General features: G+C 35.7%; 1 protein-coding gene across 2 annotated transcripts; it reads left to right on the top strand.

Moving 5' to 3' along the window:
- On the top strand, positions 1-24,115 carry LOC121411932 (carbohydrate sulfotransferase 15-like). Of its 2 annotated transcripts, none has more exons than XM_041604850.1 (9): positions 1-435; positions 4,085-4,152; positions 5,894-6,190; positions 7,059-7,299; positions 9,366-9,515; positions 10,451-10,604; positions 15,632-15,770; positions 20,906-21,068; positions 22,723-24,115. In XM_041604850.1, exons 2-9 carry the CDS (start codon positions 4,141-4,143, stop codon positions 22,887-22,889), a joined length of 1,323 nt encoding a protein of 440 aa, XP_041460784.1. In that variant the 5' UTR covers positions 1-435; positions 4,085-4,140; the 3' UTR covers positions 22,890-24,115. The 2 variants fall into 2 exon arrangements, with proteins under 2 accessions (XP_041460784.1, XP_041460777.1); XM_041604843.1 differs by having other exon boundaries at positions 1-431.
- Positions 24,116-26,984: the final 2,869 nt, after the last annotated feature.

Consider the following 26,984-nt stretch of genomic DNA (forward strand, 5'->3'; position numbering starts at 1 on the left):
GCGAACCACCCATTGTCATCTATTATACTATTATCATGTCTGCATTGAGCTAAAGAAGCCTCTTATTTACTCTATTCTCTAAACCATACAAAAACCCAATAGCTTTGGGAAAAAAGAGGTTGTGTAGTTTTGGTCTGAACATGGTTCTAGTAGGATCCATGGTCTGAATTAAGGTGTCTGTTTTTTAGTCATTCGTCGTTGTAGTGGAAAACATTTTATTTTATGGTCAGGTTATTTACAGACTTAGTGGGTTTTGCATTGACCCCACAGTTTTAGTTTCCGTCAGAGCTTGCAGAGTGTCGGAAGAGATCACTTTGCGACGGTCATTGGACGGATGATCACCAATCACCATCGTCACCACCACCACCACACTCATCACCATCATTCCGAAGGAGCAGACATTGGTCTGTAACTCTCAAACTCTCCAATCCGTGAGTGAGTCTATACTCTATACTCTATATTCACCAACAAGCTCTGCTTTTACTTTTGGCTCATCATATCCACATCTCTCATTTTCTCTCTTTGTCATTATTTTAGAACCAATTACAAGAATACCTTATAGTATTTTTTCCATTGTTATATTAGGTACACATTTCACATTTTACGATATCTATGATAATTTGTATTGAATAATATTATTGTTTGTATTGAGTTGTTGACTTTGTTGAAAATGTGAAATGTTGATATGAATAAAACATTGAACCTTGAACCTCTGCATCGTTTGGTGTCGACCACGTATATAAAAGACAGACTGGCCAATGATGTTTAGAATATATGGGACCAATTCGTGAAGGGAATGTATTTCAACATAGTGTAGAGCTGTTGTGTGAATAGGGTTTTAAGTTCGAATAGTTATGTTACTTTAATAGATGTGTTCTTCATTATTCTTGATCATCCTCTCTTCTCTGTTAGTCATCAAAATTCCATCCTTTCTTCCATCACCTTCTTTACATTCCTTTCAACATACCAGATTCACTCTTCCATCCATTTCTTTTGTTCATGCTCATGTTCACTCATACTTCACTCTTGCTATTAGTTCTTATTCTCTGATTGGTTCTCTCCCTCTGACTTAAGTTCATTAATATTCATTAGCAGCTATTCATTTCCATGTATATATTCATGTATTTCTTTTATTTGCAATCTTTGATATTTGAATATTCATTTTTGTCCTTTGTTATATATAAATCATGCATGTTAATATTTTATGCCTAATAAACCCCTGAGATTTAAAGTAACTCAGCCCAGGGCAGTTCATCACAGGCAATCACTGAGTGAGGTTGTCTCTGTAAGTTCTTAGAACCACGCCCTTAACCGCTCTGGCCACACTACATTAGGATTAGAAGTACATAATATGTTCAAAAGGGTCGGTACTTTTCCTTAAAATGGACTCTTCGGATATATTTTTCACCATTATTATTATTATTATTATACACATTTATTTCGAGGAGTAGGAGGGAGTATGTGCCTATGTGAGTAAAAGTAATGTCTACACTTGAACATAATAAGTTTGTTTGAATTAAAGTTTGATAATCAATGTTTAAAAATTAGTTTACATGTTCGGAAGAGTTCCTTTTGCGACAGCCACCCAAAGTGAAAACATATTAGCCTACAGTGCCTACAATTTTGTACATTGTCAAAAACACTGAAAAATGGGTGGATGGACTATGAGGAAAGTCCAAAATTTGTAACCTGTCTTTCATCAACTCTAATGAATTATATATCATATTAAAGAGAAAAGTATAGTCTTTGTTATCCAATAATCACAGCAAGGTCTGAAAATATATACATTGTTGCATAACTATTCATAATCATTCATGCATGACTGATCACTATTTGGAAGTAGTAGCAAAACAAAGGCCATACTTTCTTTTCCATTTTATATCCATTTTGATATAGGAAATGAAACATTAAAAATGAATCTAATTACACCCATTTACAAAAGTTAATGAGGCAACAGCAGTTAGGCATCAATTTGTTTAAAGTCGTTTGCGAAATCTGTAAAACCAAGTGAAATATCGTGTATTAGCGTTTAAGGGTTAGGGTAAAGGGCGGTTGTCACAAAAGAAACTCTTTCCCTGATTGTGGTCGAACGTGGTCCACTCACCACCCCTGAAGTATCTCCAACTATAGTCTGAAAAAAATTTTATATGAAAATTACGGTGATTGATGGAGGTCTGGATAACTACTCTCGTTATCTGCATTTTATTATATTGTATTTATTGTATCAAAGTTAAAAAGACCCTGTTACATAAAATGTGAGTCGTGTTTGAAACCGGCCCCGATACGTGGTCTGTTTTTGAGCCGCCTTCAATCCTGCAATTTGAAGCCTTGAGGTCATTATACCCTGTTACACATGGCGTAAGGCCCGGAATATTGTGTGTCTATACCAGGGGTTCTCAAACTTTTTCTTTGAAGGGCCAGATGAGACTCCAAGTAAACCTGAAAGGGCAAGGGCGAAGTGGAAACTTAGAAAAAATGTGCGCGAAGCGCAAAGACCCTATTGCGGTCTGGGTGCTAGATGCTCTCTTAGGCAATCTGGCCATTGTCTTATTTTGGGAGCATTTAATCCAACAAAGTAGAATGAATAATAGAGCATCTCTGTTGAAGACTCTCACAACGATGTCAGTCTCCTAGTCACTTCCAATATGGAAAAAGTGACTGTCAGCAACAAGGTGTTTGAACCTTGACACAAAAGCTGTAATTGCCAGACGGAGGCACTGGTGCAAATGTTCACTGGTCAAGCAGGGGCCGCGGAAGTGGGGGGGGGGGCTTCACCCCTACTTTTTTTTCCAAAACCATGTATTCAAAATTAAAGCCTAAAAATTACCATATGATTGTGATTTTTTGCATGGCCAGACCCCCTCCCTCCCCTCCCCTACTTTAAAAACCGTTCCGCGGCCCCTGTCAAGGTATTTTTTTGGTATGAGTTAGTTCTTTAAAATGTTCATTGCGGAAAATGTACTTTCGCACCTGTATATATACATGTAGATCCAAACATGGTGAGAACAGCGCTGGTCATCTAATAAGAAAGTATAGATCGAACAGACAGAAATGACCCCACTAAACTTTGTTTAAAAGTCAAATTAATTTGACTGCCATTGTTTTTATTACGATTATGTCTACATGAATACACAATGTAATCATATTGAGCTTTGTTTCATATTCTGACTTAAAAGTGATTAAAAAAAAACAGCAGAGTCTCGCGGGCCGTAGTTTGAGAACCCCTGGTCTAACAGGGATCAAAGACGTTATTCCTCATAAGAATTCAAATCTGAAAGAGAATAAGAATATGATCGTCCTTTATATAGAAAGTCGGTGAAGATTTATCAAAGTATTGACGTCACATTCCCTATGCACACCCAGAACAAAATAGATTAAAAGAGATGAATTCACCAAATTCGCTGAAGATTTATCAAAGTATTGACGTCACATTCTTATTGCACACCCAGAACAAAATAGATTAAAAGAGATAAATTCACCATAGCCCGGATAATAAGATCATTGTGAAGTCTCATACAAGTAAGTTATTTCTGGATTAGTTTTGAAAGCCTATATCTAAAGGCATGGTAAATGGTTAAAGAGTATCTCATCTAACTTTCAAATCTTACAAAAGTGTTTAGGCAGTTGGATTTTTTTCATCTATTATGTATTTCATTTTGTTTACACTAATAAATTGAATTATTGAATGAAATGTTTAATACTGCCAAATCGAAAAAAAGTATTAAAATGGACATACTGATGTACCAATCGGAGTAAAATCGCATGAATGAACAGAATGCAAGAACGAAACAAACATAATAAATCATTTTATATATTGTTTCGTTATAGCATTCCCTGCATTCATGCGATTGTTCTCCGACGAGTGCATGTCTAAAAGCTTCAGTATGTCTGTTTTTAATGCTACCCCCCCCCCCAAAAAAAATGATACAAATTACAAACATAAAATAAGAATATCTTTTCAATGAACGAAAATTTTCCTTTTCAGTGTGGAAAGACTGCACTGATTTTGCTTGTGAATGGCCCGTCCCTTTGTTTTATACCATAAAAGTTTACCTTTTTTTTTTCATTTTTTACCATTCTTAAGGATTCTGGAGAAGAAGAACAATATGCGTTGATGAACCGTCATCCTTTTAACGAGGAATGATGATAAGGGTAAGGGAACATCAAATCGTTATAATGTACCTCATTCACATTTTTTTGTAATAGCTACTTGCTATATAGGTTACTATAATAAAAAAGTAATTAAATGGCTGTTTTCGACTCGTCGTATGGCCGCCGTAGAGCAAATGTGACTGAGGTATGTTACCAAGTTTCAGGTGCGGTGCCATATAGACTGATAGGGGGTAAGACGATGCAGGTTGAGCGTCACGTTTTTCCTCGATTTGATAAGAGTGACTAAAATATCTCTTCTTATGCCTACCTCCCATTTTCTTCGTCATCACCCTTTCCTCTCTTTTTTTGTAATTAAAAATAACACCACAGAGGGCGATTACCCCCCCCCCCGCCCATCATGTGGCGCCACCTTGTCAGGTGCCATTGCCCTTTTAGTTAACATTTCTTTATCTTCGGATTGAGACTTTGATATTTTTGTTTAAAAAAAAATATTTCGTAAGGCTCATGCTCAGAATGATATGCCTACCACTCGTAATAAATTATACCTAAAGCTGCGTCATTGATATAAACGTTTCTTACTTCGAGAATGATTACGGTCAGAGGCGTCGATTATGGGGGGGCAGGGGGGCGATCGCCCCACCAATGAAAATATTGGGGGGGCAAACATATCATTTTGCCCCCCCAATAATTCCGCATGTGCTAAAAATAAAATAAGATTGTAATGTTACACAGAAATCAGCAAGCGAGATTGAGATACCCAACTGGTTCTTCGTCTAAAATCGTGCTCAAAATGTCCCCTTTTCAGATTGGAATATCAAAAAATTTCAGCTCGCGCTTCACGCTCGCATCATTTTTGTAACAAAAACCCATACTTTCCATGATGAAATAGGTGAATATGGTGCCGTTTTTAGTTCTAAACCTCAAAAGAACTACTTCGATTTGCAATAATCTTTTGTTGGATATATATATCTTGTTCTTTATTAAAAAGTCCATTAAACTCATTTTTTTTTCAGATCGAAATATCAAAATTTTCAGCTCGCGCTTCGCGCTCGCATTAATCTGCTGGTGAGATGTATATATATATATTATATATGTACACATATATATATAGGCATATGTGTGTGTTTGTGTGATCGAGCGCCTTTGGAAAATTGATTCATGATTTTGCCCCCCCAATCTGAAAAATGGATCGACGCCCCTGATTACGGTCCTTCTTTCCATATGATGTAACACATCATTTACAATGGGCTTTGTAAATGTTGGAAGTGTAACATCAGGACCCCGTCTTACAAACAGTTACGATTGCTCTGATCAGTCGCAAGTATATGGAAATCCATCAATGTCATAATTTTTCTATCAGAAATTTGCTAAATATCCTTTGAAAACAAAGAGAAGCATACTGAACTGTCAAGAAAACAGTGAATTGTATATGAATATACATCATTGCTAAAAAATATTTTGAACAAACCAGTATGTTAGATTTTGACGTTGCTGGCTTTCCATAGATCCGCAACTCTTTTTAAGACGGGGACCAGAGCCATGCATGTTAGCCTATAAAGCTTTGGTACTAAGTCATAATCGCATGATACAAACAATGGTAAAATGCATCAAAATAATCAGAAATTCCATCCCTCCAACTATGCAATATAGTTGACATGATTCTGAAAAGTTTAAAATGTTAATTGCCAATAATTCATCTGCTTCTATATAGCCTACTTCCACTACTATACTACTACCGTATCTGTAACTATACTTGATTGAAAATTAATTTCACCCACAGAAGAGACGTTTATGTCGATGTTTATTGATCTTAATGACAACGGTGACTGTCTTCTGCGTCTATCACTTCATTTCGGTCAAAATTCCCCGTAGAGACGGCAAGTCAGTTGTGCCGGTGGAACTTCAGCAGGTTAGGGAGAAAATACACATCCCAGAAGCCGATCCTATCAAAGCTGCACAGAACACGACAGGAAAAGACACAGCTGCAGACACCCCCAAAGGCAGCATCGTTTTGGAGGTTTTAGATGCAGAGGGAAACCCTATTTCAGAACCAGCGTTGAGAAAAGAAGTTCAAAAGGTAAGTTCCGTGACCATAAGAAAATAAAAAGAGCATTGCTCCGTTTGGAATTGCTTTATTGTCTCTTTTTACGAATGTTAATAATCGAACACTAAAAAAAGTTTGCCCAATATTAGGTTAAATGGGAGCATGCATGTTTGCTGGGTAAAATGATACATAATATATGTTTTTAATTTTACGCAATGTTGCGTTGAAATTTACCCAACAAACATATATAATATGGGGGAAAATTACCCAACAAACATGCATGTTCCCTTGTCAAACAATATTGGATAAGTTTTACTCAATCTCTTTTTAAAGTGAAGTTGAAGAATCAAATTCCCATACATGCATCTCTCGTAGTAGACGACGTATTCCATTTTTTCCCCGTCCGAAATCATGGGATCACAATTTTTTTTATAACCACCGATGTAAAACCATTTTGACGTTCATTCTGCTCGAATAGTATACACCTATATTCTACAGAAAATGGAATTGAGGAAAACAAATATTACTTTCTTATACAGCTTTTCATCATTAATTTCCAATAATATTTTGCTTGAGGCATGGGAATTAGAGGAAGATGCCAACAAGCAAAAGCAAAAACAAAAACAAAAACAAAGCTAACAAAAAACTCTTACACATTCAATCAAACGAACAAATCAAACTATCAATCAACAATTATTATTCATTCATTCATTCATTCGTTCATCCATCCATCAATCAATCAATCAATCAATCTGTCAGTCAGTCAATCAATCCATTAATAAATCAATCAATCAATCAGACAGACAGACAATCAATCAATCAATGAATCATCGAATCAATCTCAATCGATTCCATTGTAACCAATCAATATTAATTTGCATTTCTTTTCCCCCTTCGACAGATAACTAAAAATGTTCCGACCACTTTCTTACCTAACTTCAAGAACCCTTGTTGGTTCGACTCAACGAACCAACTAAATTGCTTGCCCTATTTTTATCTCATCGGGATGTCAAAATGTGGTACGACTGATTTATGGAAGAAATTGACCTCTCACCCGGATATAGTTGACTTGCCCAAAGAACCGCATTGGTGGGGACCGAGACGTACTGGTTGGACCGGACTCGCTGCTCATGGTGAAGAAGGTATACTCTCACATTTATTACTATTATTTTGATCCTTTCTATGGGGAGGGCCAGTCTTGTTTACACGTATGCATTGAGTTAGATGGGTAGATAGAGCATCTGTATCCATATCACCAATGACCTGATGTTATGTAAATATGAAGGGTCGAAAGAAAGTCTGGTTGGAAACTGCCGTGCACAAAATGGCCCCATTTTCGATTTTTGTTTAAAATTAATAATACATACTCTTAGAAAGCACTGATCAGAATTTTGTGAGACAAAATGATCAATTTTGATCTATAACCGTTCCTTATCACATGAACTTACCCTTTCCGGATAAAAAATGATCCGGAAAGGGCTGAACGGTTTCTGTCAGACGGAAACGGATCAAACTATCCTTAATTGGATCAAATAGACGAAAAGGATTATTTTCACCCGGAACCAAAAATATGACCTTACCCTTTCCGCATCGAAATGATCCAATGCTGAAACGGATCAAAATAATGATCCTTAATCGGATGTACAATTTTTTAAATTTAATTTTCAATAAATTAAACATGGTCTAAAATGTCAAACAACTTGTATACATGGTAACTAGCGTTGTATGAAAAATTCAAACAGCGTTTTTACTGTGTATTATCATCATCATCCAGTCGAAATCTGACGTTGGATCCAAAATTACTTTTAACAAATCCAAAATTACTTTTAACAAAGTGATAACTTTGAAACGTTGAAATTCCGTATAGACGACATCCCATTTATCCCCATGAACCCGATTTTAACAATGGCGTGATGATATCGTGTATAATGACCCACAGACCTGCCTTCTGATTTTGTATGGTCAGATGGTGGGCACAATGTTTTTATGTCACCGCACAACGTGTTTCGTTCGCTTTCATTCATTTTCTGCAGCCATGAGTAAGTTGGGAACAACTCAATTGTGAAGATCGTGATATATATTCTTGTGAAAAAACTATTTTGAGTGGACTAAGATGATGAAAATGTAAAAGTATTGAAAATGTTAATCAATACATTAAATCCATGTAGAAAGAATGCGATGCTTATAAGAGTTCAATACCGTTCCTTTTAAATCATGTCTACCGCCCTCTTTACAAATAATGTTCTCGAGAGTTGTTGTTTCACGGATATGTTAGGCCTAATCACAACCATGCCAACCGATTTCTCTCTGCCATTGCACGGTCTATCCGGTTTAATTACTTCCAAAGACATGCGGTATTATAGTCATAATTACTTCAAGGTATTGTTGTTGTTCTTCTTCTTTGGTCAAGGAAACCTTCTATTTGTCTGAATTTCTTTGAGGGAAAGAAGGTTTTTCGTGGACAAGAAACGACGTCATTTTTGCAAAGAAAAAAGAGTTATCTTTACAAAATATGACATACCTACAAACCCAATTTTAGGTGACACGACATTTGCTCTTGACACGACACGACATTTGCTCAGTCTATAAGATGGTGGGATTAGGGTTGCAATAGGGCTTTATGTTAGGTTTAGGGTAGGTTTCTGTTTCTGTTTCTGCTTGTGGTAACTCCCGTAGGAACTCGGCAGGACAGCATTTAACGCCAAGCTGGTATGTAACCAACTACATATGAAACATTTTACGTCTAGGTTAATCAGTCATAGTGGCTGACATTAAAGACGACAGATATCAGTCTCTTGCCTTTTTATCAAAGTGGAGACAATGGCAGAGTTGGGATTCGAACTCCCAACCTTGCGATTATGAGTCCAATGCTCTAACCACTGGACCACACGACCTGTTATAAAGTTAAATCCAGGGTTAAAGTTGGTCATTTGATAATTGTGTGGAGTTTAGAGCGGAGCAAATGCCTTGGAACCCAATTTATCGCAACGCATTGTAAAATATTTCTCATAAAAATATGACGAGCCAAAAATAATGATAATAATAACAATAAAAAATCTTGAAATATCATCACGGATCCAATAGGAGGGGGCCCAGTGCCTTCTCTTATTGGCGATTCATTTAAGAGAGGGTGCCGGTTCCCCTATTTACCCCTGGACCCACCACAGATTGTTACTATAACTCTTATTGTTCACACATTTGATTTTAGTACAGCAGGTTCGTGAAAAGACCGGTGACACGGATGATAGTTCCATCAGATGGTATCTGAACTGGTTTAAAATGTTTGCTGTGAAAAAGGTTCATCAAGCTACGGTTATCAATGAAACTTCGGGAGAAACATATCATCCCGCGGTATTTGGTAAGTTTCTATAATACCAAAACGTTGTAATATTCTTTTCAATGCAATTAGATTTATCTCCATTCAAAATACAAATCAATATCAGCAAATAAAATAAAAGCGTATCAATAATATTTGGATCTCATATACTGTAAAGACGCCTTCTTGCTTCATTAAATTCATCCTACTTAATTTCCACATAGTTAGGTATATTTTATGAGTCGTCATTTGCATGCACAAAATAATAATGTACACATTACTTCAAAAAATAATTTCTAATTCAAACCAGCGAACTTCAATGATAACCTCTATCAGAGTTTAAGGTCATGTAGCCGGGTATGAAGACAAAGAGATTGATAACTTTTATCCGCAGACCTTTTTGTCGGAGAATATACCTGAAGCAGACGGTAACAAAACATTTGCTCATACGACGTTTGCTCCTACGACATTTGCCCCTGCGACATTTGCTCTGGTCTTGATAACTCATAGGGCGTACTGTTACAGAGTTAGGATTCTAGTAGAGTTTTTCGTTCAGAATAATGATAAGAGACGGATTAGGGGTTATAGTTTTGGCGGTTACACATTTTATGTTTGGCTTATAACGTACATATTTTACATCGGAGCAATTGTCATGGAGCTGACCAGATGTAGGCCTACCATGTATTGTTTAAATAAACGTAACATGAAGAAAATTCTTTGATGATTATTGCGTTACAGATTTCTAGGATTCCTATTTCAAGGAATGGTAACCATATCCAATTATGTGTATTATTATCTATAAAGCATTACCTTTATCTGTTATCAAATTTGAACATGTTGAGTAGATTAAATAGGTATAGTGCTTCTGGATTGACGCAGAACAATAGTCAGGAATTTTACATCTATATTAATTACCATAATTATCCTAATCTATTTCGTCATCACCGTGCCACCACCATCTTTTTTTTCCTTTTTAGGTGACGGTTCGATCAGTACTGCCTACTCGATCGGCAACGCTTGGATCGAGGAAAACCCAAATGCCACGGATCCTCCTTATACTAACGCGGAATTGCTGCACGCCATTCAACCCAAAGCTAAGATAATCATCATTTTAAGAAATCCTACAGAAAGGTATGTCAGTCTGTCTTGTGATACTCCTTTCAATCAAATTCGTCTCACAAGCACCCCCCCTTCTCTCCCTTTCTGAATCCCTCCCCTATTGACAGGACCCTGTCCACGGCGGATTATTCTGCTGTTACTGGGGGTGCTAAGCATTGTCACAGCGCCCCCAACATGCCCAGTAACACTAGCTAATCCTACATGACCAGGTTCATGCCTATTGATTACTGATTTGCCTTTAATCTCCTTATGTTTCTATATGTATCTTACACTTATCTCTGTTAATAATCTTACTTACTACTTCAGTCGATCAGTCTGTATTAGAATATGGTAATTTGAAGTTTAATTTCCTATATACATTAACCTATCCGATCGTTTGATTCAGTAGCAGTATATAGTTTGTATCAGCATCGTCAGATAGATAGATAGATAGATAGATATACGGACAGACAAACAGGTAAATAGATAGGTAGATAATTAGATAGATAGATATATAGTGTAATAGATAATAATCTTTTGTTATTGACAAGAATGAATAGTCAATTTATTTTTAAATAGAAATGTCCATATGACAAGGGATAACTATTTATATTTGGGTAGATTGTTTTTAGAGCCGCTCCCCTCCATCGGTGTACCTAACTTCTTTTTAATGCGTCACTCTAACTTTTACCCTTATCATGTTAACTGCTCTACTCAGATGAAACTGGTGTCAGTCTAATACATTCTAATAAAATGGGTCAGTAGCTGATGACAAACATTCTCTAATCAGTGAAGGTAATCTATAGGTCCTACTAAGGAGCTTATAATCCAAGCCTGTCTGTCCATATAAATTCTTTAAATCAGTTAAACAGCCGCGAGGTCCAACGAAAAAAGAACACTTCTTCTGACAAAGACCCAATCTGACTGATGAACTCTTTACGACTTCAGCTTTTAAAGGACAAGTCCACCCCAACAAAAAATTGATTTGAATGAAAAGAGAAAAATCCAACGAGCGTGTAACACTGAAAATTTCATCAAAATCGGATGTCAAACAGTCAAATGCACATCCTGGTTGGTATGCAAATGGGAAGACTGATGACGTCATCCACTCACTATTTATTTTGTATTTTATTAAACAAAATATGATTCATTATAATTTTCTCCACATTGTCAAGTGAACATCAATTAATTCCTCCTTCATTGTCCTTGAACATGTTGAATTAGCATTGTTAAATACTATATGTTTCAGTAAAGTTGGTCCTTATTGTCAAATCTGAAAAAAATGAAATATTGTATAATTCAAACCATAAAAATGTAAAAGAAATAGTGAGTGAATGACATCATCGACTGTCTCATTGCATATCACTGCATTGTGTGAAAAAAAATAAGTGAAATTTCAAAATGTCACAATTTTTTCTTATTCTAGAGCAGATTTTTTGAAAATGTCAGCGTTATGCTAGATTGATTTTTCTCTATTTATTCAAATCAAAGTTTTTTCTGGGGTGGACCTTTAAATAGCAAACGTGTTATATATGAAATACATCGTGATTTCCCTTTTCAGTATCAGTCAAATACAAACCGTCGTCTCCGTTTAAATTTGATAGCTTAATTGAATGATGAACAATAACCAGCTAGTATATCATTTGTTTGTGCATCGATTAATCATGTAGCATTAGCTTTAGATTTCATTCCTACGCTGTTTGATTTTTGTTTTCCTGAAGCACGAACGATACAGGGGTCAAAAAGGGTGGTGTTTCGGTTTTCTTGGGGCTCCTGTTCATTTGATGAGGTGTCCTTTCCTAAGCATTTTTTATGCACTCACAAATCTTGACCGATTTTAATGAATGAGGTTGTCTGATACTTTGGGGAATGTCCTGGCCCTGCTTCATTGAGGCTGTTAATAGGGTTACCCTAGGCAAGCTGAAACATCTCTATTTTATAACCTACCCCTTTTATTATACTGTCAAATCATTTATTCTTAAGTTACATGTAAGTTTAATACACCCATTGTAAATATGTTACTTACTATGTAAAGGGGCCCCGTTAACAAGCTGTGCTTCACTGGGGTCCCAAACCTATCATTCTGAGTTCTATGATGTTGTATTCTGTACTATTGTTTGTGTTTGATATGGTTTGAAATAAATACTATACTAAATACTAAAATTAGAAAACATCGTCGTTCATTTCACTGAAATATGCAATGTTAATATTGGCTTGGAGCTTTTCAAATTTCTTCTAAACGCTCTTAAAAATTTGACTATTTCTAAGAAAATGCGATCATTTCCATGAATTAAAAGTCATTGAATTTGTTTTCTAGAAATAATGAGTCGAATTTTCTCCGTCTTTCTTTTCTGTAAAATAATCTTCTTTGTAGTGAGTTCAAAGACAATTGTCTTATTTTTCCTTTCAATTTGCAAAATGTAGGCTTGATCAGTTAACCTTTTAAATCTAAAGGGTCAAACAGATCAAGAAGGAACATCCAATCCAGCGCTGAAAGAAACTAATATTTTAAGATGACTTTTGTCTTCAGGGGAAACGCCATCCTCGTGGTTTTAGTAATATACGCTGGCATTCCCATAGATTTCAGAAACAGATTTCTTCCCCAAAAATATATATTTCTGATTATTATCAGGAAAAAATTAAAGATAATTTCCTTCGAAACCCGGGATCAACTTCGAATGATTTAAAAATAAGATTGCAAAATACAGAATAGATATATGGAATCGAGTAAATCATAACACATTTAGTCGTATTGAGTTGAGTTGAGTTGAGAGAGAGTGGAAATAATCTCATTTATTTCTTTCAATAATGTATGCATGTAAAGACATACAATTATCAATTTATCATACATTTGAACATAAATAAACACAAATTTTCATGAAACATTAAGATGACATTTAAAAAAAATAACGAAAGATAAAGGCATTCCAAAAGCCTCTAAGGCTTGATAAAGGGGAATCTAAGAATAAACCATAATGATTATAGAAAATGGTTCACAAATAGAGCAGGGTACCGGAATGCGAGGCCGCAACGGTAAGTCTTTAAAGGTCAAGTCCACCTCAGAAAAATGTTGATTTGAATCAATAGAGAAAAATCAGACAAGCACAATGCTGAAAATTTCATCAAAATCGGATGTAAAATAAGAAAGTTATGACATTTCAAAGTTTCGCTTATTTTTAACAAAATAACTATATGAACGAGCCAGTTACATCCAAATGAGAGAGTCGATGATGTCACCCACTCACTATTTCTTTTGTTTTTTATTGTTTGAATTATACAATATTTCAATTTTTACGAATTTGATGATTAGGACCTCCTTGCCGGAAGCACAAAATTTTAAAATAATGGAATTCCACGTGTTCAGGGAGGAATGAAACTTCATTTCACATGACAATGACGAGAAAATAAAAATATTTCATATAGTGAGTGAGTTATTTCATCAGTTCCCTCATTTGCATACCGACCGAGATATGCATATATAACCGTTTTGTGAAATGAAGCGAAACTTTAGAATGTCATAACTTTCTTATTTTACATCCGATTTTGATTTGTCCTCCTTTTATTCAAATCAAGTTTTTGTTGGGGTGGACTTGTTCTTTAATTATCATATACACAGAGCTGTAGACATGGGCAAAAAAGATAAAAGACTCGAGTTTGATTGCGATGATCCGCTGGCATGTCGCCAGCACTTTCTTTCGAACCAAAACACTGGCGGCAATCATGTTATCAATTTGTTTGTTGCCTTATAACCAATGTATTTTTTGTTTCATGTTTGACTATAAATATCTAGGAACATTGAATTGAAGATTGAAAATTTCTTGTTAAAATTTTATCAAAGAGTCCGACACTAGATGCTTTTGTTTCTCGAGTTGCGAGTGTCTGACTGCAATTGTATACGTTCAGATCGGGCTCCGAACACGCTTATTGTCGGTGTCAACTTCAATTTGCAATCTTTTTGGGGGTTCTTGAATATCAAAATTCTTGTTAACAGCACTGCTTAATTTATGTTGATTATAAAAGAGAAAAGTGGATTAAAATCGTCGTTACAGATCCCCGAATTAGGCCTATCATTAACGGCTTTAAGGGACAAAAACCTACTCCCTGTACTGCTTACAGAGCCAGACAGACTTCAAACGTGTCGACGAAAAATTGGGCTATATTCCACCCATTGGCAAATCCTACACTGTAAGAAATATTGGGTAAATTTTTATCTAGCACGAGGGAAAATAATATGTGTCCAACCACTTTGGAGCAATATGGGACAGTGCGGGAAGCACATTGTCCAGTCAGGTTAAAAAAAGGCAGCAATTAATTTGGAATGGGCAAAATTTTCATCACACTGGATAAATAAAAATGCCCAAAAGAAATGCCCAATGTTGGTTGGACACAAAAGTACCCTCATGGAGCATTTTTACCCAATATTTAGAGTGTAGATTATTTTGCTTAATGCCATACTGCAGGCTGCAAAATAATATTTATATAAATTATGTTTATAAACATCTACAGAAGGCCTCCAATGGTAAAAACTCGAATTCTCAAAGAGGGAGGAACGAGAATAAACATGGGTTTTAACATGGATAGCAAACATTCTTCATTTAAGAAATTGCCTGCACTCTTAAAAATGTTGAGAAACATACTGCCTCACAAAAATTGGTTAAAACTTTATCAAATTCTGAGTAGTTTTAAAACCAATAAATGTGTGCTTTGGGTGAAAACTACACAGTATTGGTTGAAAATTACCCGAAGTTGGATATATTTAATTGTTGTGTGGACAGTATGTTGCCCAACATTTTTAAGAGTGTGTCGTGATTGAAGCATAGAGGCCTATTACAAGAAGTTCGAATCTCATCGCTCATCGCTGGAGTAGATCCATTGGCATGTCGAATTTGTTTAATGTATGAACAAGTTGGGGCATTCTTCTCAAGATCAATAATTACGTTGTCAACATTGTCAACTACATACGCTTAAGAAGGATGCGCGTATTATGTTTAATCCATATAGATTTGTCATGAAACACATTTACCTAATCATTCATTTTTGTTTATTATTTTATGTTGCAGAGCAAGGTCGTGGTACTACTACACCCACCCCTTCAATACTCCAGATGACTGGCATATGAACGCAATGACATCAATAGAATGCTATAACAGTTGTATGACACAACACAACGAGAGATACTGCGCGTATGCATTTGGATGCGTAAGTTCTGTTCATATTGTAAGGTTTATAATGTATGACGATATTGCTCAGGCTACCATAATATCAATTTTAGGAAATGAATTTGATTGGTTCCTATAAGTTTGAAATGTGTATAGAAAGCAATGACGCAATCAACTAATCATGTTCAGGACTCATCGCCCGGGTGTAGCCGAAAAACAAGCAAGGAAATATCTTGGTATTATTTTATTTATTTATTTCCTTTTTTTGAAGGAGGGGGGGACGTCGAAATTATCATTGTTTCAAAACTTTTCTCACTTTCTTCACATTATGCACAACTCAGTGGTATGCAAATTAGAGATTCAATGGTGCCCCTCATTATTTTTTATTGTTGTTTGTTTGAATAAGATGTCATACGATATTTAAATTTTTACACTTTTTGACAATAACGACCAAATTGAGTGAATCACAAATGTTAAAACATAGGTAATTTCAAATGTTCAGAGAGGAATAAATCTTTGTTCACATGACAATGTATTAAAAATTAGAATATTTCTTCATAGGCGGATCCAACGGGGCCCGACCCCCCCCCCCCCATTGGCGGAGCAAAAAAAGGGGGAAAGGGGGAGAGGCGGGGTAAAAAAGAGGAGAAAAAGAAAATGAAAAAAAGAGGAGGAAGGCGATTTAATAAAATGAGATGAGAGGATCGAAGTCTCAAAAAGTTAGAAAATCTTTCATGTCACTATATATAAAATTTTCGCTAACCCTTCACGCTCGCATTGCCTCACCGATGATACATGTCTTGATTAATAGGCTGATATATATAGCTTTAAAATATCATATTTGAAGTCAATATACTACATATATTGAGTCGTACATCGAGCATTTATTATTTTGTTTGATTTACAAATAAATATGAAAAAATGTCCGTTTTATGGTCTGAATATCAACATTTTCAGCTTATGCTGCGCGCTCGCATTATTTGATTTGTTGAGTACCTATTTTCTCTTCGTGTATTCCATAAAGTTCTAAAAATATCCCTTTCGGGTCTAATTGTCAATACGTATCAGCTAGCGCTGCGCGCTCGAATTTTGACTGAGTTACAGTATGTACACCTGTATAATAATTCTATAACAAACTTCTTTTCGTGACAGTTTATCAATGAAAAATTTCGGCTCGTGATTTGCGCTCGCATCAACTGTTAAAAATATATTTACCCATGCATCCTGTTTATAATTACAAAAGTGCTTAAAATGTCAATTTTCAGGCCTTGATATCTACATAAATTATTTGCGCTCTCATTACGTTTATTATATTAATTAATAAGATAACATTTTTATGAATTCCTATATGTGTCCCTTTGTCAGAATGGAATATCGACAAGTTTCATCTCGCACTTTCATGCTTAGGAAGAGGAATAGGAAGATATAGTCATAATTTTTATATAATAACGAGAGTTCTTAGAGTGACCCGGTCCTAGGTCAAAATAATAGGCCTAATTAAAAAATATCAGCTCGAGCTTAGGGGTTCACATCATTTATGAAGTGCAATTCGGGTCAAATTCGCAATTTTCCTACACAGTGCTTGAAAGAGTGCTTAAATGGACCTTTTTCAGATCGCGCTCGCATTCATCTTCATTAACAAAATGTATTAACAATGCCCAGAATCTAGGTCTAAAGCTAGAACACGAGCACGCATTTTAATTGAGATACGCAACTTGTTCGTGTTCTTCAAAACGTGCATAAATTATCCAGTTTCAGATCAGTATATCAAAAAATTTCTGCTCGCGCTTCGCACTCGGAATTTGTATGTAGGAAGATACCGAATTGCCCAGTTTTCATGAATATTCGAGTGTCCTGTTTTAGGTCTAAATCTAAACAGCATTTAAGTTGAGAATTGCCCCTCTCTGTTCCCCTTGGAAGACGGTGCTCTTTCAGAAGCATTGTAGCGCATTCTGCTTCGGGCTCTATGACCTCTTCTTTCCGCCTTTACACGCTGCCTGTGGCTCCACGCCTCAATCCCTAATGCTTCCCCTTTGCCCCTTCCTGTCATTCTTTCATTGTACATTCTACTTACCTTAGGCTTACTTACCACCGGGAAATGTTACCATTAATTTCTCAGTCACATTTACTCTACGGCGGCCTACAGCGAGTCGAAAACAGTCGTTTTAACATTTTTTGTAATAGCTACATACAGGTGGCTTGAATAAGAATGAATAAAACGACTATTTTCGACTTGCCGTATACGGCCGCCGTAGAGCAAATCTGACTGAGGTATATAGCTTTAAGCTACGCATGATTTCACGAACGACTCTCTCTGGTAACCGCTCTTTTTTCCTGACATTCTAAGAAAGTATTATGCCACAACAAATATTTCGGCATTGTCATTATGTTTGGCCAATGTGATTAAACGAGATGAGAAATCAACAATGCTTGCCATGGTCTCTTTCACCTTTCGACTTTAGTCATCTTCGCGTACACAATTTTGTTTGTTTATACATTTCCTCTATTCTTAACCTGACTTGTATTACAAAATAATCGAATGAGTCATTTGATTCGAGGGTAATTGTCAATATACTGAGATCGGCTATATTGATTTTTTTTCAACTGTATTTCAAATTGATTCAACTATTTTAACTGTATATTTTGGTGATGTGAATAGAATTTGAATTGTAGCAATGTATAAAGTTATGAGTTTGGTAGAAATTTCAAGAAAGTATTTCAAGTTTGATTTGTTATTTTTGTTTATTTTTGGTCAGTGTTGACCCAATAAAACATATAAATACAAAAAAAGAGAAAGTATTTCAACGAAAAACTTTCAACAAAAATTTCTAATGACTAAAGTCGTCATGGCTATGATAGTTGGTCGTTCCGTTGAAATAATTTAGGAGAAATTTTAAAGAAAAAAATATTTGACTAGATTTCCTAGAATTTTTAACACTTGATCTCGTTTCCGCTTACCTGTACTTCTTTTCGCACCTGAGTTTGTACTCGTTTGATACCTGAATATTTTCTTATTGACAATTCTTGTTGTCGCGTCCTCATTCCTTACATCCTTCATTCTAGCACGCTGAAACATGACACCATTGAAAAATAGAAGAAACCCCCAAAAGGCTGCTCACTCACAATGAGGAATGGAGAAAAAAAATGAAGTACAGTATATGACAAACGGAACAAACATAGATCTGATAAAAACATGAAATAGTACATTTTGAGGCGTTGCGTGTTTTGACACTCCAATCGCTGCAGGCCTAGCGTTGGGTTTGTTCGCCAATAAAACGGAAGTGGAATTAGTTTCTTTATGTTCTTGGTGTATTGTGGAGTTGAAATCTCAATCCACTAGGTAGATTTCAATCTGAAGAAATTTCGCTTTGTGACACACTTGGGCCTGATGGTTAGAATCTGACATTAACTCATCATTTCTATCGCCAACTTACTTTTTTTTTTAATTTTCATTCGCTTTTTTATGGTATGGTGTCGAAAATCTGTCTATCTGACGTTCAATTGGATCAGGGTCGCCCTAGCCACTATCCCGTCTCTGTGGTCTAGTGGTTAAGGCACCAGCGTTCAAAGCTGGGGGCCCGGGTTCGATTCCCGACAGAGACATTTTTTTGGCATCAATTTTTCCAAAGGGTAGATAGCTCTTGGGAACCTTGATTTAAGCTACGCCTATCATTGTTCTCTTCATCCATTTCTTTACACTATATATATATAAATATATACGTATATATATAAAGGAAGAAGGCTTTTTGCATAACGTGTGATGCAGCGCGTCATGCATGTTCTCTGTATAGGCGTAAAATAATCCAGGCATTGACGATAGCTACGAAAGTTACGTCTATCATCAATGCCTGGATTATTTTACGCCTCTCTCTCTCCCCCCTCTCTCTCTCTCTAAATATATATATATATATGATTTTTTTCAAAATGATTTATTGATTTGATATTTTTGTTCTAATTGTATGTTTTGTGGGGGTAGGGGTCCTGGGGGCATATCGGGTGTATTGCAGGCAGGGAATTAGCGGAAGCAGTTATCCCCAGCAAATTTGTCTTAAACCTGTTATTCGACCAGGTCGGTGTACTCAACTGATTGGCAACACGTCTCAGCTTCATTAATTCTAGCCTTGCAGCATTCTAAACGCTCCAGCTCACCTGTAATCGGTTAAAACTCAGAGGAAAGGGGAAATCACAACCCTGTGTGATCAATCACTATACATCCCCCGCTCGCAGCCCCTCCCCCTCCACCCCTCCCCCCTCTCTCTCTATCTCCCTCTCCCTCTCTCTTACTCTAATGTTGATTATGGTTTAAAAAGAACACAAAAACAAAAAACCAATAACCACGATATGAAGCCCACAATACTACTCTCTCTAGCTTTCTTTCTCGCTTATATTTGTTTGCAGGAGTTTTTGCATCAATTGTAAAGTCAAAATAAATTTTCATTAATTAACATAATCGCAATATGACAATAAACTACAATCCAATTTGACTAATCTTATTAACAGAGGAGAAATAGAAAAATATAGACATAAATACAATATGAAAGCACACGATAAAGTCATAAAAAATGCAGCTGCAAACTAGCATGAGAAATACTTGAGTAACAACAACCAAATGCTCGCTCTCTCCATCTCTCCCCCTTTCTCTCTCTCTGATATTGATTACGTTTTTAAATTACCGATGAAAATAGCAATAATGAGGTCCACTACACTCTAGCTTTGTTTTATGTTACAGTGCTTGCTCCCCTTCTGTCTCCTCTCCCTTTATTATCTACTCCCCTCCACTCTTAAACATATCTAAATTGCAAGGATTCAGCATGTAAAAAGTGTAAATCAATTTTATTTTTTTACAGTAGTAATTCCTTGTCCCCATATATCTGATGTTCAGTCTTTTTCGTTTGTGTGTATCTGTCTGTTGGTCTCTGTCCGGCCTCATCCCCTTCTCTCTTTGTTAAGCCTATATGAAAAAAATATAAAAATAGAGGATTTTTTCATAATCACCCAAATATATTCAAATAGATATTTTTATATATTTGTTTAAAGACAGTTACTTATTTAAAAATATTTTTAATCAAGAATATTCAGACATGATTTGCAGTTAACGTTCAATTCCTTCCATCATTTTTCTTCATATCATTGGGTTTTTTTTCTTGTGCATTTATACTTTTATCATTCTTACAGCCTTACACGCCGTTTCAAGGCATCAACGTAGGACTGTATCATATATTCCTTTATGACTGGATCAATGTTTATACCCGTGAGGGGGTCCTGGTCCTACGACTCGAGGATTGGCATAAGGACCCGGTCTCAGTTTACAGGACCATCTTACAATTTCTAGATCTCAGTAAGTTTTTGTGCATGGTTAGGGAAATGAAAGAGTTACAATGGGTGGGCATTGTCACATTATGCCCAAGAAGAATGAATCTTTATATATTTTTTATTTATATATTTCACTGCATATTTATGGCGCTTTCACATTTCCCAAAGGCTGGCTGCACAGCAAATCGAAAACAGCCGTTTAAAGGGGAATCCAGCCTTGGCCATAAAATGTTATGTTGGGAAGGAGAAAAATAAATTAAACAGAATGGTGAAAGTTTGAAAGAAATCGGACAAGCAATAAGAAAGTTATAGCTGCTTTAAAATTGAGATCACTAATAGTATGTAGATTTCAAATTGGCAACAGGGTAAGTAAATTATGACAAGGGGCAAGGACAACTTTCCCATAGGCCATGTACTTTATTATCAGGGATTTGTGGTTTTCTCCTAACTACCCATTCCCCTGGGGCAGTAATCTAAATATAATCCAGGTAGTATATTGTTTTATGTCCTCATGAAAGAAAAATATAATTTGAAATAAAACTTTTGGGAAAAATGACATTTTAGCCATGTATTGGAGTACATGGAAGAGTAGTCCTTGCCTTACATCACTATGCCATCCCATATGCGGCCAATTTGAAGTCTCCATGAATATAGTGATTACCAATATTTACAACTTTTAAAAATTCATAACTTGTTGTTTGTCCAATATTGTTCAATTTTTCACCTATCAACTTGTCTGATTTTTCTTTTTCTTATAAAAACAAGTTTTTATTTGGGTTGGATTCCCCTTTAAACATATTTTTATTTGTACCAGCTGCATTCAGGTGGTTTGAATAAAACGGCTGTTTTCGACTCGATGTACGGCCGCCTTAGGGGAAATGTGACTGCGCAAAGCTGTTTAAAAACCCGTGATTTTACAGGAAAAAAAAGAGAATATTTTGCCAAAAAAAGCAATAACAGAATCATTCTGTAATTTCATAAAACAGGATTTTTTTTCTGCAATTTAACAGAAAAGGTCTGTTTTAAAAATGGGAAAAGGGTGTTTTATTGAAGGAAATTTGTAAGATTCCATATACAAAAAATACAAATTTCCTGTAAGATTACATGCAATCTGGTAATATTACAGGTGTTCTCGAGACTCTGCTGCAGGAACTTCTTTTATTTTAAGGATACATTTTCTAACAGTGCATTATTAACAGATCATTCAATGAGGAGGAGGGGCAATGAATTATGATTGATAGTTGATAACTGTTAGATTCTATTATGATTATATTCATTATTATTATTATGATTATAATCATTGTTTTTATTATTATTATTACTATTATTATTATTGATGTTGTTATTTATGACTATTGTTGTTGTTGTTATTGTTATCATTATGATCAGCATCATATATTGTTGTCACCTATGAATTAATTATCTTTTCCTTTTTCCTGCCAGAACAAGAAAAAAACTATTTTGTTTCTGACAAGAAAAAATGTAGATATGATTTGATAAGAAATACTTAATCTGCGGAAGGATGATTGTCAGACAGAATATCTGATCATATACATGTATATATCATTATGTATAACAGCATTAGTCATAGTTATGGAGCTAGATAGCAAAATGTAGCATCACCAATATGAACAGAAATGTCGATAGCTTGATAATCATTCTATTTCCTCCACTTTCAGGACCCCTTACAGCTCTAGAGGAAGCAAAGATTTTAGGAAACAGATGGGTCCAAGTCAGCACCAAAGAGACACAATCAGAAACGAAAAAGGCTTTGGACGATTTCTACCGCCCTCATAACAAAAAGCTGGCCGAATTATTACAAAATGATATTTATCGGTACCCATAATTTAACTCGTGATTAATCTGATAGTGAAATCTTCGATCATTCATTATGGAGCGAATGCTGAGTTCTTTTCAAATTGTCCGAAAGAAATTGATTTATAAAACTTATTTTGATGGATATCACTTATTAATGCATGAACCCATGGTAAGGATTTAGATCTTTACTCAAAAAAGCAGTATTTCTTAAGATATCTAAGATACAACAAATTAGGTGGCATTTCATGAAAGTAATAATCGGCAATTTTCACTGACATCTGTTATAAGCTACTGAAATCAATGCATCTGATTGGCTCGGTACATGTTAGGAAGCAAAATTCGCTGTTCATTTTATTTCATGAAACACACCCTAGTACTTTCGAAAAGTAAATTTGCGACGTCACTTGTTCGTACGAATGTTTGGATGTTTACTCGTACCATGGAACTATTAATGGAGGAACACAGAATGTATTCCTCCAATCTATGCCTACAGAGCGAGGTGTGTTACCTCTTAATATCAACTTACACTGGATTAATCCGTTATTCGTGCGTGCACACTACGAAGACTATGCCAGCTAAACGCTACAATAGCCTCACAGTTATGGGCGCATGACTGTTATTGTATACCCCTCATGAAAACGGTGAAAATATGCACCTTTTTTATATTGCTTACACCTATTTGTACCCTAAATGGTGCTGGATTAAGGGTGCGTAAAGTTTGCTTTCAAATTAGGCATTTCTACCTTTCTCAAAGAGTAAGACTCTGCACCCTTCAGGGTGTAGAACTCTAATTAATTGCATCCCGATGTCGCAAAGAGCATCGAGGGGTGAAGAATTGCACTCCAAAAGAAGCTTCCGGTGTGATTTGGTAATTGAAGGGTGCGAATTGATCCCCTTTTCTTCGTCATGTTACTGTGTGTAACGAGTGAAATTAATCAGATAATGTATCTGCGCAATAATCTTTTTTTTTCAAAGGTTTTTTTTATCATGATAGGCAATTTCCATTTTCACATGTAAATTGTTTAATTAATGCACTAAAAATCAAGAAACCAAATTACATATTTAAAGCAATGTGGCATGTCTGATGCACGACGAGTTGTACAAATTTCCAAGTAATTGGCAAAATTGCAATATTTATGAAAGCTACATTGAGTGAGGAAAATAACTTTTCTTATTGTGTAAGTAGAGACAGTGTAGACATATATATATATATATATCAAAAGACGTTAAAAGATGGGAATTGTTGCTACCCTGTTTGGCGTTCAACGATTAAAGGAATAGAGCCTTGTCGATCTGGCGCTGCACAGCGGCAGCCGGGCCCACGATCAACTGGGCAATGCAAATTTTCGGAGTAATTAATTTCAAGTCTATTTCGAACAATAAATTATGGATTTATCATTTATTCATTCATTTATCACATTTGTGCTCAAACGTTAGCGAACTCCACCACAAAATGCACTCATTCATGCTGGGTGTTGACAACAAGTCTACAATGGTCGGCAAGCCTAAAGAAAAAAAATATTGAATGTAATCTTTTATCACCTGAATTCACAATCACATATCTAGAAACATGGCAGAACTTGAACACTTTAAATATGTTCATTTTCTCGTGGGGTTCAGTAACTTTTAGCACCATTATAGATGGATGGATGGATAGATGGATAGATAGATAGATAGATGGATTGATGGATGGATGAATAGATAGATAGATAGATATAGATAGGTAAACAGAGAGATAGATAGTCTACACAAAACGTGCTGAGAGAATTATTCTAATTATTTATTATACAAAATAAATAACGTATTTTATTACCATGCTTCTTTCAAGATATTTATGTCTCCTTTTTATTTATTATTCTCTTGGTGTTGGTTTGGTTTTCCTATAATGAGAATATCAATTCGATCCGAGCAGACATGTTATTGCTTCATGTGTGAATTTTCAAAGGCAAGTAACAACATTAATACTGAAACAAGACATGATAATGTTCTTTGATTTACATTAATTCTTCCTGCACTTATCCTTTCCATGTCCCCAGGCAATCAAGTTTAAACCTAAAGCCGTCCATTATTTACCCTCTATCCCATCCCATCCCTGCCATGTAGCTCCTCAGGCTATATTGTGATTGGTTCATTTGGGGAAAAGCTTTCAACGTTATTGTACAGGCTTTTAGGGGTTTTTTTATCTGATAAGTTCAAACCGAAGTTATGCACATATCTACCACTTTCCGCAATATTAACAATGGTTTCCCAGTAGATAAAATCATAATTTTAGAGGTAAGCCACTAAAAATTTGAGTTTAAATAAAAGAATTGTGTATAGAGATGGGAGTTTTCGTTCGCGACGCATAGAGAGTTCGAGGACTTAGAGAATGTATACACGAACAACCGTCAACCGAGAAGCCTTTAATGAAAGTTGGTAAATCAAAACGACAGTTTCGTTCTTGACTTTTGACGTTTGACGTATCTGCATTTTTTTTTCTCGTCAGCTCCGAAACTTGGGACGAACTGCTGTTCGGGTTCATAAATTTTCGACAAAGACCACCCCAGCTGTTCTTTGTCATATGTTGACGGGCAGTCTCACTACATATACTGTGTTCTTGAATGCTCTGTACTTCACGAAGAGAAAACTTCCCATTAACGTCAGAAAAATAAACCCGCAAACGATGTATGACTATAGAACTGATTTCATACCTATAGGTACGACAGGAATTACAAAAGTACAATCTTAAGACTGAACATTATACGACGCATCTCCTTTAACACCGAAAGAAATTTCCAGAAAGCCATGGCAGCCGAAAATCTTTATAAAGTAATTTTATAAATATACCCTTTTTATAATCAAAACTACTCCACCATCGCGAAGTAGGTTATTTCAATTAAAGAAACCCCACCTTATAGATAGAGCCTCTAAGACTCTTCTTATTAAGTGTATCCCTTGTAAGAGTTATATCGAGTTTTGAGAATTCCCCGATTACGAAAGAAGACAATATTCCCAGGGGTTTTCTATTTCTTATTAACTTTTAACCTGTTCTTACGTGCACTTTTGTACGTGAGACTTTCCTGTTCCATCCCTTTGAATAAACGCTACAGTATTTGCATTTATTTTGTAACGTTACATCTATTGCTTTTTTCCTGAAGTTTGTGTAATTTTTTCAGTTAAGCTTTTTCATTATTGTACGGTGATTACGATCTTATTTTTCTATTCATCTCCTGACTAATCCACGTGATCCTCATCAACCATTTGGTCTTTAATCTTAGGGATTCCTTAATCTCCAATTTCCATCTCTTTAACTATTATAATCTCCAGTCTGTTCTCATCATCCGCGTTTCGTTCGGAATAATTGAAACTGCCCTGGAATTGGAGGAATGAAAACTAGGCTGCGGTAAGCCTATTTTAATGCAGTTTTTAATATTCAAAACGTTCTTATTCTTTCAAGGAACCCACGTCCATCTCCCCCTCCGTCTCTCTCTATATCTGTCATTTCATCCCTTATTTCGACATTTACCTTTTATAAGGCTGATATTCAGCGATTCTAAATTAAAGTGTCTTTCAAAAAGAAGACTTAATACAGGACCTCCCCTGTCTACTGTGCATGTGCTCTCCCACGTGGTCGAATAATAGTTCGTCTACAACCAGTTCGTATACTAGTCTAACTACCACTTACCAGTATGTATTATTTCGTCTAATTTCCAATTAGGCTATACCCATTTCGTCTAATACCCACTTGGTCTAATACAACTTAATGTACATGATTAAATGAGCTGTTTATGAATAACAATTTCATTTGACAAAGTGCAAAATTGTAATTAAAGACTAAGTGGAAATTAGACAGCTTGGGCTTTAGACTGAAAGCAATTATAGATCAAGTGAGTATTAGGCCACGTGATAGTTGGACCAAATTGCAATTCGACCAGTAGGTCAAGCAGATACAAATTAAATCCACAAAGAGTTACCAAGAAGAACATGGGGTGGGCAATGGTGAGGGGTATATGGGTGGGTGGGGGTGATGGTGGCTGGACTCGATACACTAGACTCGATCACATTATTCAGCGACCTTCAAAAAAGAGAAATATGTATCGAAAAATATATAAACTAAAAAACATTAATTTATACGCATGTCTTA

This window comes from Lytechinus variegatus, chromosome 1 (assembly GCF_018143015.1).
Source record: "Lytechinus variegatus isolate NC3 chromosome 1, Lvar_3.0, whole genome shotgun sequence".
Classification (NCBI taxonomy): domain Eukaryota; kingdom Metazoa; phylum Echinodermata; class Echinoidea; order Temnopleuroida; family Toxopneustidae; genus Lytechinus; species Lytechinus variegatus.

What these genes read in the sequence shown, in the direction of transcription:
- LOC121411932 (XM_041604850.1), top strand. An exon ending in TTAAGAAATCCTACAGAAAG is followed by an intron (nt 10,605 to 15,631) that starts GTATGTCAGTCT and finishes TTTATGTTGCAG; the next exon opens with AGCAAGGTCGTGGTACTACT. An exon ending in CTTACAATTTCTAGATCTCA is followed by an intron (nt 21,069 to 22,722) that starts GTAAGTTTTTGT and finishes CTCCACTTTCAG; the next exon opens with GACCCCTTACAGCTCTAGAG.